General features: G+C 37.7%; 1 protein-coding gene across 1 annotated transcript; it reads left to right on the forward strand.

The window, feature by feature from the left end:
* The first annotated feature begins 10,744 nt into the window (after positions 1 to 10,744).
* LOC135718334 (uncharacterized) lies at positions 10,745 to 14,525 on the forward strand. Its single transcript, XM_065240680.1, has 6 exons — positions 10,745 to 10,931; positions 11,004 to 11,112; positions 11,299 to 11,573; positions 13,718 to 13,923; positions 14,017 to 14,176; positions 14,389 to 14,525. Exons 1-6 carry the CDS (start codon positions 10,745 to 10,747, stop codon positions 14,523 to 14,525), a joined length of 1,074 nt encoding a protein of 357 aa, XP_065096752.1.
* Positions 14,526 to 16,613: the final 2,088 nt, after the last annotated feature.

The raw sequence follows: 16,613 nt of genomic DNA on the forward strand, positions 1-16,613 counted from the left end.
TTAATAGGTTGGTTTCACGTGACGTCACACTACTGCTTCGCGAAAGCGCGAAACTCAGATGGAGGGCAGGAAGTGAAGTACCTGGATCTGCCGTATGTTAAAATGCCTATGTTTTGTGTTATTTACGGCTGTTTCAATCGGTCTAACCGAGAAAAAGGGAAAGGGGTTTATAGAGTTCCAAAGATTGTCGTTCATAAAGGTGAAAAATTTAAAAATCTCACAAAACAACGACGGAAAAAGTGGATTTTAAGCGTACGTCTGCCGTTGGGATTAGCAAACTCTGCTAATGCCCACAGCGATCACTTCGTCGGAGGTATGTTGATATATAACTTGGTTTTTGTGGCTGTGTTTATATAACATTAGGTTGACGTTAAATGCTCGTTTACGTAGCAATAATTATTAAGTAACCAGTAGTCTAATGGACCTCATTTCTACTTTTTAGGCTGCCCTACTGCTTTGTGTGACGCTAAGTCGGAATGAGCTCCGACATTCAACCTCGGTTAACTTACCAAAAACTAAACTCAAATCATAGGCATCTCTGCCACGAGAGCAGATGACGAAGTTTAAGGAACACCAACAAAGATGGTCGGAATGTACAAAGGCTATTGGATCTCCAATAGACAGCTGAGAGCCCGGATCTGACGCAGACAGCCGAGAGCTCCGAACCGAAGCAGCCAGCTGACAACTACTCACAATCAGAGGGCATCAGTGGGAATGGGACATTAAAAGATCAAGGTAAATTATTGTACTAAGATGTGTAACTAGCATTATTATTAAATGTTACAAATGTGATTGTCAGAAAATCACCCTGTGTAATTGGACCAGAGAACTTGAATGTTTGTAAAAAGGTTGTCAACCAACTCCACAAAAAGTAACATAATATATATTTATGAATTTCAGGTGAAACTAAAAAAATTTGAATATTGTGCAAAAGTTTATTTCAGTAACTCAACTTAAAAGGTGAAACTAATATATTATATAGACTCATTACATGCAAAGTCAGATTTTCAAGCCTAATTTTGATGATTATGGCTTACAGCTTATGAAACCCAGAATGAAAAATTTGAATATTGTAAAAAGGTTTTACCTATAAGTTGAATTACTGAAATAAATGAACTTTTGCACAATATTCTAATTTCTCAAGTTTTACCTGTAACTAATTATGCTCCCCACTGCTATATTGCAGGCTATGCAGATGCCGGATGCCAGACTGAGCTGATGATGGATGACATTGAGAAGATGGAGGATGTTCTGAGACATAACACAACAGAGCTGGGAGATCTTTGGTCCAAACCACGAAGATGACAAAGTTCTACACAGGGCTCCCCAACTTTTTAGTTTTAATTCAGATTTTTTAGCTGTGCGAACCCTACATCACATGTGGTCGTATGTCTGTGCTGTCTAAATTTGAATAGTTCATTTGAGTTTGCTAAATAAATGTAAGAGCTGTCCAAATTGAAAACAACCTTCACTAACATCTTAAAACACATCAGTGCCCTTTGTTTTGCTTCAAAATGCACACAAGTAATGTTTTTAGTAAGGCATGTTTGTTAAAACTAGTTATATTTCATAATTAAACTAAGGCCTAGTCCTGGCTGAAAGATTTATAAATGCCTGTTATTTGCTGCGTCTTGTCTAATCTTTGGGAGTCTGTCATCCCATTAGAGTAAAGAGGAGGGAGGGTCATCAGTCACATCATCTGTTTTCAAATGTAATATTTTTATCCACTAATCTAATTGTACTGGCAATATGTATTATATGAAATTAAATGGATGCCAATGTATTATTGCACACCATGTTCTTGTAGTTATTATAACAATTGTTTAAAAAATCTTGTAAATAAACCAATGGCATTTAATCACAACAATATTCAAAATCTTGTCTCATACGACACTATTGATTTAACAGAAATATATCACAGCCTACTTTAAAGAGTGCTTGGAGTTCATATCCCTTCATCACATTACACATGTAAGTTTGTAACTTGCTGTTGCAGTATTTCTGGAAGTATACAGTTTCTAAAAAAACATTCAACTTTAGGAATCACACCATCCCAAAGTTTAAGATCTGGCAAAAAATCCTTTCAACAAAAATTTCATTACAGTAGTAGTCAAGTCTTTGGTCCAGCGTGACATTATCCCCATCGATACGATGTCTGAAGGACCAGATAGGTGATGTCAACCACCTTGACTGTCGGTAAATCTTTCAGTTCTACCGAAAACTCACTCATCTTCATGAGGTAAGGGTCACGTCTAACATATTTTAATAAACTCCTTGTATCTATGTCTTGAAACTGGATCTAAATCTGTACAATACGGACTCTCTGCAACGGTTCCCTCCATAGACGTATTCAGAATTTTACTTCCTGCCCTCCATCTGCCCTAAGTCCCGCCCTCGCGCGTCATCAAAATCACGTGACTGAAACCCTGCTATTTGTCTGCTGTGCAACTGAGCATGTGTGGCCCTTTAAAACACTGGAGCAGAGGGAGTTACCATGGAAATGAGGCGGGACCAGGAACTAAAAAGCAGCATAGATCTGTCTCTCACAGTTTTCTTCACCGTTTACAGGTAGGTGTAGTTCCTCAAATTACACAAATAATACACACTGTTGTTGGCATGTAATTAAAGTAAATATTCATCAGAAGCATTTCATAGAAATGTTTTTTTGTCTTTGAGAAGAGTCCGTTAGCATATCGACCATTTTAGAAGAGGTAGGCTAACTCTTTACATGTTTTATCGTAAACAAATAAAAAGTTTTTCTCTGATTTCAGGAGTGACAAAATAATATTCTTTATATTCTTCTATAGTACAAGTGAAGTACAATAACAAGATTTCACAATTTCTCAAGGGAGCTGCTGTCAAAGATGCTAAACACTTTGGTGAGTTGAAAAAGCTTATTAAATCAACATGAGTACATTTTGGCTGTTAAGGATGAATGCATTTCTTGGGCTTCAAAGTCAGATGATGTTCCCTGGTCCCTAATGCGGTGCATCTTGGACAGTGTGGGTGTGAGGAGGTTAAGTCAATTTAACTTTATGTTAATGAGCTATGACACTGTTTGGGGCAATCAATTAGAAGGTGGAAAGGGATTCCAGAGAATGCATTTGAACGGCAGAACATCCACTACTGTATTTTTATATAGCGTCATTGGAACGTACAATAAAAAAAAGATAATTATATACAGTGAGGATGGCTTGAGGGCGAGTAAATCATAGGGTAATTTTCATTTTTCACCAGAGAATCCCCAATATTCAATGAATAAGTAAACCTAAAAACATATTCTGTATAGTATCCTTTCTCATCACTGTTTCACATCTTCCATTGCTTGATTAATTAATCATCTTGCACTAAATATTAAACATTGTTGGCTCTTTGACAAATTGCATGTAATGTTTGTAGATTTGGCCATGCTGATAGAGTTTGAGCAGACCTTTCAGTAAATATCTCTTAGATGCTATAAACTATTTGACTGGTAAATAAAACCTCAAGTTTTAAATATTGTCACTGTTTAAATGAGTGTAATTTATTCATGTGATTAATGTTGACATTTCAGCATTATTACTCCAGTCTTCAGTGTCACATGATTCTTTATAGATCATTCTAATATGCTGATTTGCTGTTTCAAAAAAACATTTCTGATCATCAGCAGTTGCGTTGCTTCATGTTTTAGTGGGTTTTTCGGATGAATATAAAGTTATAAATACATATGTACTTGAAACAGAGATCTATTCTCACTTCTGACTAGTTTAATGCATCCTTGTCCTTTTAAATCTCACTGACTACATATTTTTGAACAGTAGTGCAAACTACCATTACAAAGAAGTGAAGTCTCTTTAACAATGAATCTTGAAAAAAGTTGACATTAAAATATTTATTAACACAACTGTTTAAAAAAAAGTAATAACAATCTAAAATAATTCATTAACAGCAAACCCGCATATTACAATGATCTCTAAAGGATCATATGATACTAAAGACTGGAGTAATGATGCTGAAAATACAATCACAAGAACTAAGTACACTTTACAATATATATAATGACAGATGTCAAAGACATTAAAAAATTTAACATGAACCTTTAGAACAGGGGTATTCAATTAAAATTCAAAAAGGTCCAGTTACTAAAATTTTCTCCCAGCAAAGGTCCGGATCTTATGTTGTCACTTAACATAATGAACCCTAATGTTAATAAAATCAATAACGCACATACATTTCTATATAATTTATTGTTACATTTCAAGTGTTTTCAAAGTAATATGCTTTTAACATACCGAAAAGTCTGAACTTGTATGGCACTTGAATGGAAAAAAATACTGTAGTTGTCTTTACTACATGTCAAGTAACAGACACTGAAATTATTCTGAATAAAATAAATAAAAAGTTCAAACACAGCTTTGAGCAGCCTGAACTTAGGGCCTATTTCAAGTAATGTAAAACATTCAGAATCTTTTGAATAAAATAAAAGTGCTTTTAATCTTCAAGAAAAAAAATAAACAAAAGACATTAGAGCTGCCACCTTTTTAAAACATGAACTACATTTTAAATAAAATAACACAGGAAACTTTTCAACTAAAATAGAACAGGGCAGAATTTACTGAATAAAAAAAGTGCAGAACTTTGAGCAGCTCCCTTTTTCATCTCTCCTTTCAACCTCTCCTTACTCCCTTTCAATCTTTCTTTCCTAGTGAGAGAAATGGGCATGTAACTGTCCTGCCAGCAGTTTGACTCTTGGCTTAAATGGGGTTAGTGCAAGTTTCATGCTCATGTGGAGATGCTCATTGGTGAGCCTAGAACGGTACTTTGTTTTAAGAATGTTCATTGTCGAGAAAGCTGTCTCACAGCTGTAAGTTGATCCAAACATGGTTAAGGTGTGTAGTGCTACTTTGGTTAGACCAGGGAACATTGTTTCTGGCACAATCTGTAACCAGAAAGTAGCAGTCAGTTGTTTCAAAATGCCTTTTTAGAGCAACATCTGCTTGCAAATCAGTGAGCTCTAATTGTAAAGATCCAGGATGTGCCCACTTGAAGGTCTGTGTCACCTCCTTTGAAAATCCTCTGATTTCTCTGATAAGGAATGGATTCTCAATTAGCAGGAGGAGCTGGTGTCCAAGGTTGAAGCAGTCAAATCGTTGACAGAAGTTTCCAATTAGCTTGTCTATGAAGCCGACATAAGGGGAAATGTCTCTCTCACCCTGAATTTGTTCACGCATTTGTGGGAAATGCTCACACTCTGCTTGGAGATCTTCTTTGAAAATGTCCAGCTTAATCTGGAATGAGCGGACAGTTTTCATCAAATCGCAGATAGAATTTTTCTGACCCTGAAGCTTTAAATTGAGCTCATTAAGGTGTCCTGTGATGTCCACCAAAAAAGCCACCACATCCATCTTGTGCTTATCTTGCAAAAAGTTTTCAAACTGTGTTGCTTTTTGACTCTTGAGCTGCTGTAAGAAAGCAGCTATTTCCTTTCGGATGGACCAGAAGCGTTCCAGTGCATTGCCTTTACTCAGCCATCTCACGTTGTTGTGGAGTAGTAGGTCATTCGCATCTGCATCCATTTTCTTCAAAAATTCTCTCAGCAGTCGATGCTGATGGGATGAGGATGCCCTAAGGAAGTTTATAAGTTTCATCATGGTATTCATTACTTCAGCAAACTCTTCAGACAGAATGGCACAGAGAACAGTCTGATGTATGATACAGTGGTAGGCTATGAGATCAGGGTTGTCTTGTTTCATCCGTGCAACAGCCCCCTTCTCTCTCCCAACCATGGCAAGTGCACCATCTGTGGTGACTGACACTACTTGCTTCAGATTAATCTTTCTTTTTGTGAGCATCTCCTTTATCCCCTCATATATATCCTCTCCTCTTGTGTGTGTCTCAAGTGGTGTTGAACCTAACATGTCCTCACACATCTCTTTCTTCTCTTTGTGAGGAAATCAAAACCAAAAGCTGGCCATTATCCGTTACATCTGTGGACTCATCAATGGCTAAGGATATGCATACTGCATTCTGAACAGCTGCATCAAGCTGTGCCAGTACATCCTCTGCTAATAGTTCAGTTTTTCTAGTTGTTGTTGTAGCTGACAATGGGATTTTTTTAATTTTTTCACACATGTCATCTTTTAGTTTACCGTCAAGTAAAGTTTCTGCAGCCGCATTCAAGCACACCTTTACAACTGTCACATCGCTGAATGCTTTCTTGTGTTGCGACAAAATCCACGCGATCTTTAACGAAAACTCATTTGCACGTTGCTGCCAGGTAAATGCATGCGTGATGACACGAGTAGACCTGTCATACTGTGATTTCAATTCGATTATTTTACTTGCCCTCACTGCGGACTTCTGCGGGTACATTTCCTCAAATGACCCGTGTTTGGTCTCATAGTGACACTTAACGTTGCCACTTTTCATTAACGCCACATTTTCACAGCATATGAGACACAAAGGTTTAGAACTGGCTGCAGGCAGAATAAACATGTATTTGTCCGTCCATTCATCTTTAAAAGTTCGGTTTTCAGCATCTACTTTTCTCCTTTTTGAGCAAGCCATTTTCTCTCATCTCCCATCTATCTCTCTCTCACACTCGCTGTTGCTGAAAGGTAAACAATCGATTTGATTGGCTTGGCTATTGATGACGCTCCTGTTGTAATTACTAGATTAGCTGCGCATGAACAAATTATTTATATTTTTATTAATATCAAAGATTTTAACGGGTCCGGGCAGACTCGTCACTCTGTCCGGACCGCGGTCCGCCATTTGACAATGCCCGCTTTAAACGGTATTGCAAATTATAGTTATGAAGGCTTGTTCCTCCCACTACTATGTACTATTGCATATGTAGTTTGTTACACAGAGACTGCCCAGATAGCATGTAGTAATCGGCCCGTGCTCGGCTGCCCCGCGGTACCTGTGGCTCAGAATCGGCATCGGCATTTGTTAACCGGGCCAAGTGTGGCTCGCAGCTCACTCTGGCACATGCAGTTTTGTTACGACTGTAAAGCACTGGGCCGATTCATGTTTACCGTATCTGTCTGTAGAGATCCGGGCCACTTCTGGAAATGACTCGGCTTAAGTTCAAAGGATGGTTTTCAAAGAAGCAATAAATTAACAAAAAAATTATTTTAAAAGTGACATAAATTCCTGAACGTATCTGATAATGTGCTATCTACTCGTCGAATGTCGTGAACTTGTCCAAAAATATCTAGGGTAAAACTTATAATTTTAAATAATAATATTATTGTAAAAGTAATCATATATAGTGTCGTTTTGCACAGTTTTCTTTAATATTTATAACCATTTATAAAAAAATTTTTTGTAACGAAGCATGCAGATCATTATTTACATTATTTTTTAACATGTATGCACGCTCAGGTGACATCATCAGTGGGAGGGGCCTCATAGCCTTCCTGTGGTGATCACTAATGTAATGTTTTTGCAGCTTGGACGAAAAAACAACAACAATGGATTGTTTAGCAAGACATGCGAAAATGGGATCATCTCAGAATAAATGGGTAAGCATCAATGCGGTTTTATTTTCTAGTATTTTATGTAGCAGACGCTCTGAAAGGGACTTAGTCATAGATATAATATAGTAACGTTAATGTGGCTGCCATCTTAAACCGACTGTAGGTACGTTGCTAGTTTTGTTGCGTGGCAGCATAACGTTATTTCTGGTTAAATCGGCGGACCATCGCAAATAGGGCTCGGGGATTAACGTTACTCACAAGTAAGATTTAACATTACCGTACTATTGGTTGTAGGTGAGAAGGATTATCTCTGATATTATTGTACTGAAATCGTAGCCAGCTAACTGTTAGCTAGGCTATGTTTACATTACCAGCCGGTGTTCCGGTTATGAACTGAGACTTGATAAGTCATATAATTTGATAACACTTAGGCTGAATCCCAAACCGCCTACTTCCATACTATATAGTATGCAAAGTAGCGCTTTTTACATACTATATAGTATGGAAGTAGGTGGTTTGGGATCCAGCCTTTGATGACAACTAATAGCAAGCCTATTTAGCTGGGCTCAAACAATGCACGGCAAATTTCAAATCTTGCATAATGAATCAATGACGTATTTCCGTAGCCTACTGATTGGACGAGGGCCATTGAATGGACGATAAAGATGTACAGGTGTAGCGTTCACGCAGAGATTCAGTTTCACAAGTTCAACAACCGGTCAACGTTGGATTGCAATCGCAAAGGTAATGTTTTACTACTTGATATGTTGTTGGTCTTAAAAGTAACTTGAAATCATTTTAAGGAATTTTAATGGGTTACAGACACATCCATTTTAATATAATTCGAATTTAGCATGGTGTCAACAGTTAATGGTCGGTTAATTGTGTCTCTTAACAGTCCTGGAAAAATAGTAGAACAGATCCAAAGACTTATGTTTTATAATGAAAATGAGAATAGTAATGTTGTTTAAATTGTAGATGTGCTATTGCAAGACATAAACTGAGTGTTGATGAATTTTCAGGTAACTTTACCCTTTCAATTTAAATTACTGATTGCTTTTAAAGAGTAACTAAACCCTAAACCAATTTTTGTTGGATAAACATTGTTTATGCATCTTTTTTTGACAGACCACAACAAGATCATTGAAGTTCCCAAGCTCAGCACCGAAGAGGCCATTACATTTCATTTAGTGCATACATAAGTCATGGCTGAAAACTATGAGTTTTATACTGTGAATTCGAACATTCAAAAAAAGGCAAGGGCAAGTGCTGCTCAGATTTTGAAGTCTTTGCAAACTCCTAATTCTAAAACTTGTAATGACACTCCTCATAATCAACAGTGTGAAACTGTGAAAACTATTGAAAACGAGGCCCCTAAAGATAAGGACTTTGACAATCTTGATGATTTTGATGTGGTGATGTCAGAAGACTCTGTTAATTATGATGATTTTGATGTAGTAATGTCGGAAGACTCTGAAATTGATTCTGAGAATAGTGGTGACCATTTTAAGGAAAGTCCCGATGAAGCTTTTAGAAACGCTCTAACTGAGTGGGCCATAGACTTCAGAATCACAATGGTTGCATTAACAGCACTTCTGTCTGTCTTGCGTAGTGTCCATCCCACCCTTCCAAAAGACGCTCGAACACTGCTTAAGACTAACACAATATATAGAATAGAACAGATAGCAGGAGGTTCTTTCTACTATTTTGGCATTCTTAATTCATTGTCTGATATTCTTGAGAAAATATTGCCCCAGCTACCAAACAGATATACACTGAGATTGCAGTTGAATTTTGATGGCATTCCGTTGCACAAGAGTTCAAATATGCAGCTTTGGCCTATTTTAGGCTTATTGCAAGGCATTACCAAAAAGCCTTTTCTTATAGCAATATTTGGTGGCATTTGCAAACCAAAAGTATTGGCAGAATATTTAAAAAGCTTAGTTGATGAAGTTAAGGTCCTGCAATCAGGTTTTATTTTCAAAGGAAAGGAACTACTCCTAAAAATTTGTTCTGTAATTTGTGATGCACCTGCCCGTGCATATGTTAAGGGAGTTAAGTCTCATACGGGTTATTCATCATGTATATGTGTACAGTCTGGTGTCTATATGCAAAAGCGAATGACTTTCCCTGAGACCAATGCTGCCCTAAGAACCGATGAAACGTTCAGAAGCATGTGTGATGAAGACCACCATATAACTAAATCTCCACTTACAGAACTTGATATAAACATGGTTTCCCTAATGATTATATGCATTTAGTCTGTCTTGGTGTGATGCGAAGGTTATTAGATCTATGGACAAGTGGTCCTCTCAAGACTCGTTTGCCATCACAGAAAGTAGTCAAATTATCTCAGAACTTACTCTACGTTAAGAATTATGTCCCATCAGAATTTGCTCGTAAGCCAAGGTCAATTGAAGAAAAAAGCAGGTGGAAGGCAACTGAACTTCGACAGTTTTTACTCTACACAGGACCAGTAGTTCTATCTGGAGTTGTATGCACTCCTGTTTACAATAACTTTATGCTTCTCTCAGTTGCGATTTCAATTCTTATTGATCCAACCCTGTGTTCTGTGATGTGTGAATATGCAAAGGCATTACTAGTGGCTTTTGTGGAGCACTTTGGGAAGCTCTATGGCAATGAATATGTGGTCTATAATGTGCATAGCCTTGTTCACTTAGCTGATGATGTGAAATGCCATGGTCCACTTGACAACATTTCTGCATTTCCGTTCGAGAATTATTTAGGGCAGTTAAAGAGATTGGTCAGACGACCAAGTCATCCTGTTGCACAGATTGTACGCAGGATATCTGAAATATCTAGTGGTGATTCTAAGAGCGACCCTTCCAAAAGCTATGTGAGAAAAGAGCATTTTGATGGTCCTATTTTGCCATTGGTTAAAGGAGAAGTTAGACAGTATAAAGAAATATATCTCACAAATTTTTGCTAAAAGTTTCTGAAGGAGATGACTGTGTCGGAATTGGTAACAATATTGGGTTGGTACAAAACATCTATATTCAGAATAACGATGCATACATAATATATGCTGAGTTTGAGTCGGTCAGAAGCTTTTATGATTACCCAATTGATTCTTGCAGGCTTGGAGCTTATCTCGTATCTTATCTTTCTCAAGAATTGAAATGTGCCAAAATTGAAGAGACACTTAAAAAATATGTCATGCTTCCTTTCCAAACAGGTTTGCCTGTCTACCTTTACGGCATTTAAATTGACATCAACGGCAACTAAGTTTTTTTTTTTTTTTTTTAAGATTTTTTTTAAAAATGTTCCATATTGTGGAGTTCACTGAATCATCTGAAGTAGAAGTTGTGCCATCTTCATGGGTGCATAATGGTACCTGTGCTTGGCCGACTTACAAATCTATGGCTAAGATCCAAAAGGCTGTAACACTGCAAGAATCTCCTAATAGTACTTGGTCTGGCTTCAAGGTTCGAATTATTCATACAACAGGTAGTATAACATATTAAGAAAACTTTGTTGTTAACCTCCACAAAAATGTAACAATAATAATGTATTTTATAGACACCTTTCAGGAAGCTCGGCTCAAACTTCCACAGGCAACTCTGATGTCTGACTTGCAGACGGATGATGATGACGATGATCGTCCAGCATACACAAGAAGAAAGAACAGGTTTGTATTTTTACCCCAGTTGTTTTTCATATTACCGTGTAGGGCAATTCTGACGTTATGGACTTGTATTTGTATGTAAATTGTGTATATCTATTGCATTCATCCATTATAATCTGCAAGTTTTGCTATGGCACATTGCTATTGGATATTATTTTGATATATTTTATCCCTCATTTATCTGTTCAGGGGGAACAAAAGAAACCACTCAAGTGAGTGTGACGAAGACAATTTCTTTGCCAGCAAGAGACTGGAAAAAACGAGTCGAATTCAGGATCATTCAGAAGTTGTTGCAGCACCACAAATACCCTCACCACCACTGACTATGGTAGACGACCTGAGAACTCCATCCAGACGTGCATTTGGTATTACAAGTCCCGACACCTCTAGGAATAATTTAAGTCCATGTACCAGTGCAGTTGGTCAAGATGGAGACAGCACCTGTTGCAGTTCTTCATGTGTTTGTAAGTATACACCACTTTATCATATTTTTAAAGGCCCTTTTTCACTAAAAGTAAGCGTAACTTGACAATTTAAACAAAACCGTTCTTTTAAACCTAAAAGAACACAGTTGTGTTATTTTAATTGTTTTTCTTTGGATAGTTGTCCAGTGGGTAAATATTTAAGCATAACTGACTCTTTATCCTACCACACACGATATACAACCCCAAAACAGAAAAAGTTGGGACACTGTAGAAATTGTGAGTAAAAAAGGAATGGAATAATTTACAAATCTAATAAACTTATATTTTATTCACAGTAGAATGTAGATAACATATCAAAAGTTGAAAGTAAGATATTTTGAAATGTCATGCCAAATATTGGCTCATTTTGGATTTCATGAGAGCTACACATTCCAAAAAAAGTTGGGACAGGTAGCAATAAGAGGCCAGAAAAGTTAAATGTGCATATAAAGGAACAGCTGGAGGAGGACCAATGTTTAGGAATGGGAATGTTGTCCTATTCTTGTCTAATACAGACTTCTAGTTGCTCAACTGTCTTAGGTCTTCTTTGTCGCATCTTTCGCTTTATGATGCACCAAATCTTTTCTTTGGGTGAAAGATCTGGACTGCAGGTTGGCCATTTCAGTACTCAGATCCTTCTTCTATGCAGTCTTGATGTTGTAATTGATGCACTATGTGGTCTGGCATTGTCATGTTGGAAAATGCAAGGTCTTCCCTGAAAGAGACGACGTCTGAATGGGATCATATGTATCTAGAACTTGGATAAACCTTTCAGCATTGATGGTGCCTTTCCAGATGTGTAAGCTGACCATGCCACACGCACTCATGCAACCCCAAACCATCAGAGATGCAGGCTTCTGAAAAGAGCGCTAATAACAACTTGGGTTGTCATTGTCCTCTTTAGTCCGGATGAAATTGCATCCCAGTTTTTCAAAAAGAACTTCAAATTTTGATTCGTTGGACCACAGAACAGTTTTCCACTTTGCCAAAGTCCATTTTAAATGAGCCTTGCCCAGGGAAAACACCTGCGCTTCTGGGTCATGCTTAGATATGGCTTCTTTTTTGACCTACAGAGTTTTAGCTGGCAACAGCGAATGACACGGTGGATTGTGTTCACTGACAATGTGTTCTGGAAGTATTCCAGAGCCCATGTTGTGATTTCCATTACAGTAGCATTCCTGTATGTGATGCAGTGCCATCTAAGAGCCCGAAGATCACAGGCATCCGGTATGGTTTTCCGGTCTTGACCCTTACGCACAGAGATTGTTCCAGATTCTCTGAATCTTTGAATGATATTATGCACTGTAGATGATGATAACTTCAATCTCATTGCATTTTTTCTCTGAGAAGCTCAGAAAACTATTTTTCGCTGCAGCATTGGGGGAATTGGTGATTCTCTGCCCATCTTGACCTCTGAGAGACACTGCCATTCTGAGAGGCTCTTTTTATACCCAATCATGTTGCCAATTGACCTAATAAGTTGCAAATTGGTCTTTCAACTGTTCCTTATATGTACATTAAAATTTTCTGGCCTCTTATTGCTACCTGTCCCAACTTTTTTTGGAATGTGTAGCTCTCATGAGATCCAAAATGTGCCAATATTTGGCATGACATTTCAAAATATCTTACTTTCAACATTTGATATGTTATCTATATTCTACTGTGAATAAAATATAAGCTTATGAGATTTGTAAATTATTCCATTCCTTTTTTACTCACAATTTCTACAGTGTCCCAACTTTTTCTGTTTTGGGGTTGTACAAAAACAAGCTTCACCTTCTCGTATTCTGAGTGACATCTCTTCTCTGGGTGATCACCAGATTCATTTATCGCATAATAACAATATGATTTGACGCGAGGCACAGATTAGTGATTTAAATCCGATCAGGCATTACGTTTTCCGCAATGCACGGTTGTCATGGTTGCTTAGCTGCGAAAGACGGCACGCGCTCTGAAGGAAGAAGCACATTGATCGTGCGAACGGCCACGGGACGCTGTCATGTATATCGAAGTGTCTGAAATGTGTATAGAAGCCATATCACCGTTATTTGAAAAAAAAAAAAAAATACTGTGACATATATTGATATTGAATTATTGTCCAGCTATACTTCAACATAAATTATGCTCATTTTTGTATTTTGCAGCCCTGCTGACTGAAGTTTTTAAAGCACAAGAGGTCATCAAGCAGCAACTTGTCATGGTTCTTAAAAATCAAAAACAGAACAGAGCTCAGTCACAGAGTGATGAATTTCCAGACATCAGTTCATTCAACCTTCCTTTGTCAGATTTATCTGATCTGGAAAGGCTTGAAAATCAAATTAAGGATCAGCCAGAACACATGAAAAAGTTGGTAAGTTCAAGAACTTGCAGTTTTCACACAATTTGTCTTGTAATGTATGTATTATATTTTTATGAATACTCTGTTATTGTGTGTGTTAAACAGGTGACCTACTTTGGAATTATTGGGGGGTTTTCCACCAAAGAAGCTGTGTGGCGTATCCTGGGAAAGCTTTTGGTGAACTCTTTGGCTAAAAAAATTAACTGGAGTGGTGCAAACCAAAAAGTGGCATTTCGTGCATTGGCCCTCAGGACTGTTGTAGTCAGTAAGTTGTTTTTTTATATATAATCCAGCACACAGAGGCTGCTACACTGACTCTCATGCAAGACTTCTTTCAAATGAATGTTGAATATGTATTTTTATCTTCTAAGGGTTTAAGTGACATTGTCTTTTCTGATCTGTAGTTGGAGGGAAAAAATCCATATGTAAATTGCATGACAAAGTATAACTTTTTTTTCTATTGTTTTATATATACAGATGCAGTGAGGGCAAATGCCCATACCAAGATGTCCACTGATAAAGAAGTGGAAAAATACATAACAAGATGGTTACAACTTGCTCCTGACAGGGATGGAGGAAGGAAGGAAAGAGCTAAATCAAAATCTAACTTTTAATTAAAGGATTAGTCACCTCAAAATGAAAATTTCATAATTTACTCACCCCCATGCCATCCAAGATATCCATGTCTTTGTTTCCTCCGTGGAAGAGATGTTGCTTTTTTTGAGAACATTTATGGATGTTTTTTTTTTAATAAGGACTTCAATGGGCTCCAACGTTTTGCAGTCCAAATCAATGCAGTTTCAAAGGTCTTTGTAGTGCTTCAACAGGCTGGTGAACAATCCCAGTTGAGGATTAGATGCTCATCTAGCAAAACGATCTGTCCGCAGCAAAATCACCAGTGTTAAATCTACACTGCTGGTGTTTACATGGGTACCACCAGGTCTGGTGGTACCCATATATACAGCAGCAGTGTAGATTTAACACTGGTGATATTTCTGTGTAGTGAAACGAGCCCCTAATCCTCAGTTGGGATTGTTCACCAGCCTGTTGAAGCTCTTCAGAGACCTTTGAAAATGCATTGATTTGGACTGCAAAACATTGAACTCAATTATTAGAGAAACCTCCAGAAAATTTTTCCTCAACTTCATTTCTCTTCCACTGAGGAAAGAAAGACATGGATACCTTGATGACATTGGGGTGAGTAAATTACTAGGAAGTTTTCATTTTGAGGTGAACTTGCCTTTAAAGGCATTTAAGGCGTATTTTAAATTTGTGAACTTTTTACACGAGCAGTTTTTTTTAATGTTTTTTTAAAAACTGTGTTTTAACTTCTGCAATGTTATTTTTTTTAAGTCTTCTAGTGTGTTTCTTTACACCTGTGCAGTGTGCATTTTATAAATAAATATGCTCTTCATATTTTCTGGTCTTGGTTTATCATTTGCAACATTGGATAAATATAAAATGTTTTGTTTCCATTTTATTCAAGTTAGTATAGATATACATTTTGTTTTGACTTTGTGTTTATATGAAAGAAAATGCTAAAGTTATTACATGGGTTATTTAAGAAACATCTATACAAGTAGTCATAATGATTTTATAATAACATGGCAAGGTTGATTTGCGTCAGCTCCGGCGGGGAGTGCGTATTAGTGACGGCCCGATTCTGGGTTGATTACAGCAATGTCGGCAAGCTAACGGCTGCCGCATCTGGGCCAGTTGATTCGGCCCGGAATCGGGCAGTGAGTAAACTGCCATCCGGCACGAGTGCATCAGACGAAAGCGGGCCGACGGGTAAGTCTCCGGTTGGTCGGAATCTAACCGGAACTGGCCTGAGTGTATTTTGCTATCTGGGTGTCGGTTCCCCAAATAATAAGGACGAATTTACTAAGGGATTTTGTAATAAATTTACTTTTTAATCAAGCATTCACACAACACATGCTATAAACATGTTCTCCAGTAATGAAATAGTAAAAATTGCCCACAATTATGTTTTGCTTGAAACAATATGTACAGCAGCAATCCTAATCCTTCTCCTTTTGCTTTCCGGTTTCTGTCTGTCAGGATACCCATCCTAAGCTAATTAGAGCCTCACTTGTGAAGACTTCAAATGAAGCCAAAGACTTGATGATGCCAACTATAGATGATGCCAACACTGAAGACTCCAGTAAAAATTTGAAAGACTCCAGTCTTCAGTGAATGTGAAATAAAAGAAAGTGAGATGCTTTGTCAAGTATGCAATGCATACTTGAAATGTGACCTCTGCATTTAACCCATCCCAGTGAGAAGTGAACACACGCACTGCATGTTGTGAACACACACACTTTCGGTGCAGTGGGCAGCTATCCTAGTGCCCGGGGAGCAATTAGGGTAAGGAGCCCCCTGTGGTGCCCACAGTTGCAACCCGCCAGCCATGAGCCTCGAACCAGCAACTCTCAGGTTTCAAGCATGACGCTCTAACCACTAGGCAAAAACTGTCACATGAGCCTTCAGAGATCATTCAGATGCTGATTTACTGCTCTACAGACATTTCTGTTGTGTTGCTTTATGTTTTATTATCACTATAGATTATGCCAGATTTTAGATGATGGCAACTAAAGATGTACGACAAAGTGTACGTTTGCAGATTTCCAACCCACTTCATATTGTTACAATAAATGGTAATATTTGAACGGACAATGATTACTTTTTATTGTTCAACAGTA

The sequence above is a fragment of the Paramisgurnus dabryanus genome, chromosome 10 (genome assembly GCF_030506205.2).
Source record: "Paramisgurnus dabryanus chromosome 10, PD_genome_1.1, whole genome shotgun sequence".
NCBI lineage: Eukaryota > Metazoa > Chordata > Actinopteri > Cypriniformes > Cobitidae > Paramisgurnus > Paramisgurnus dabryanus.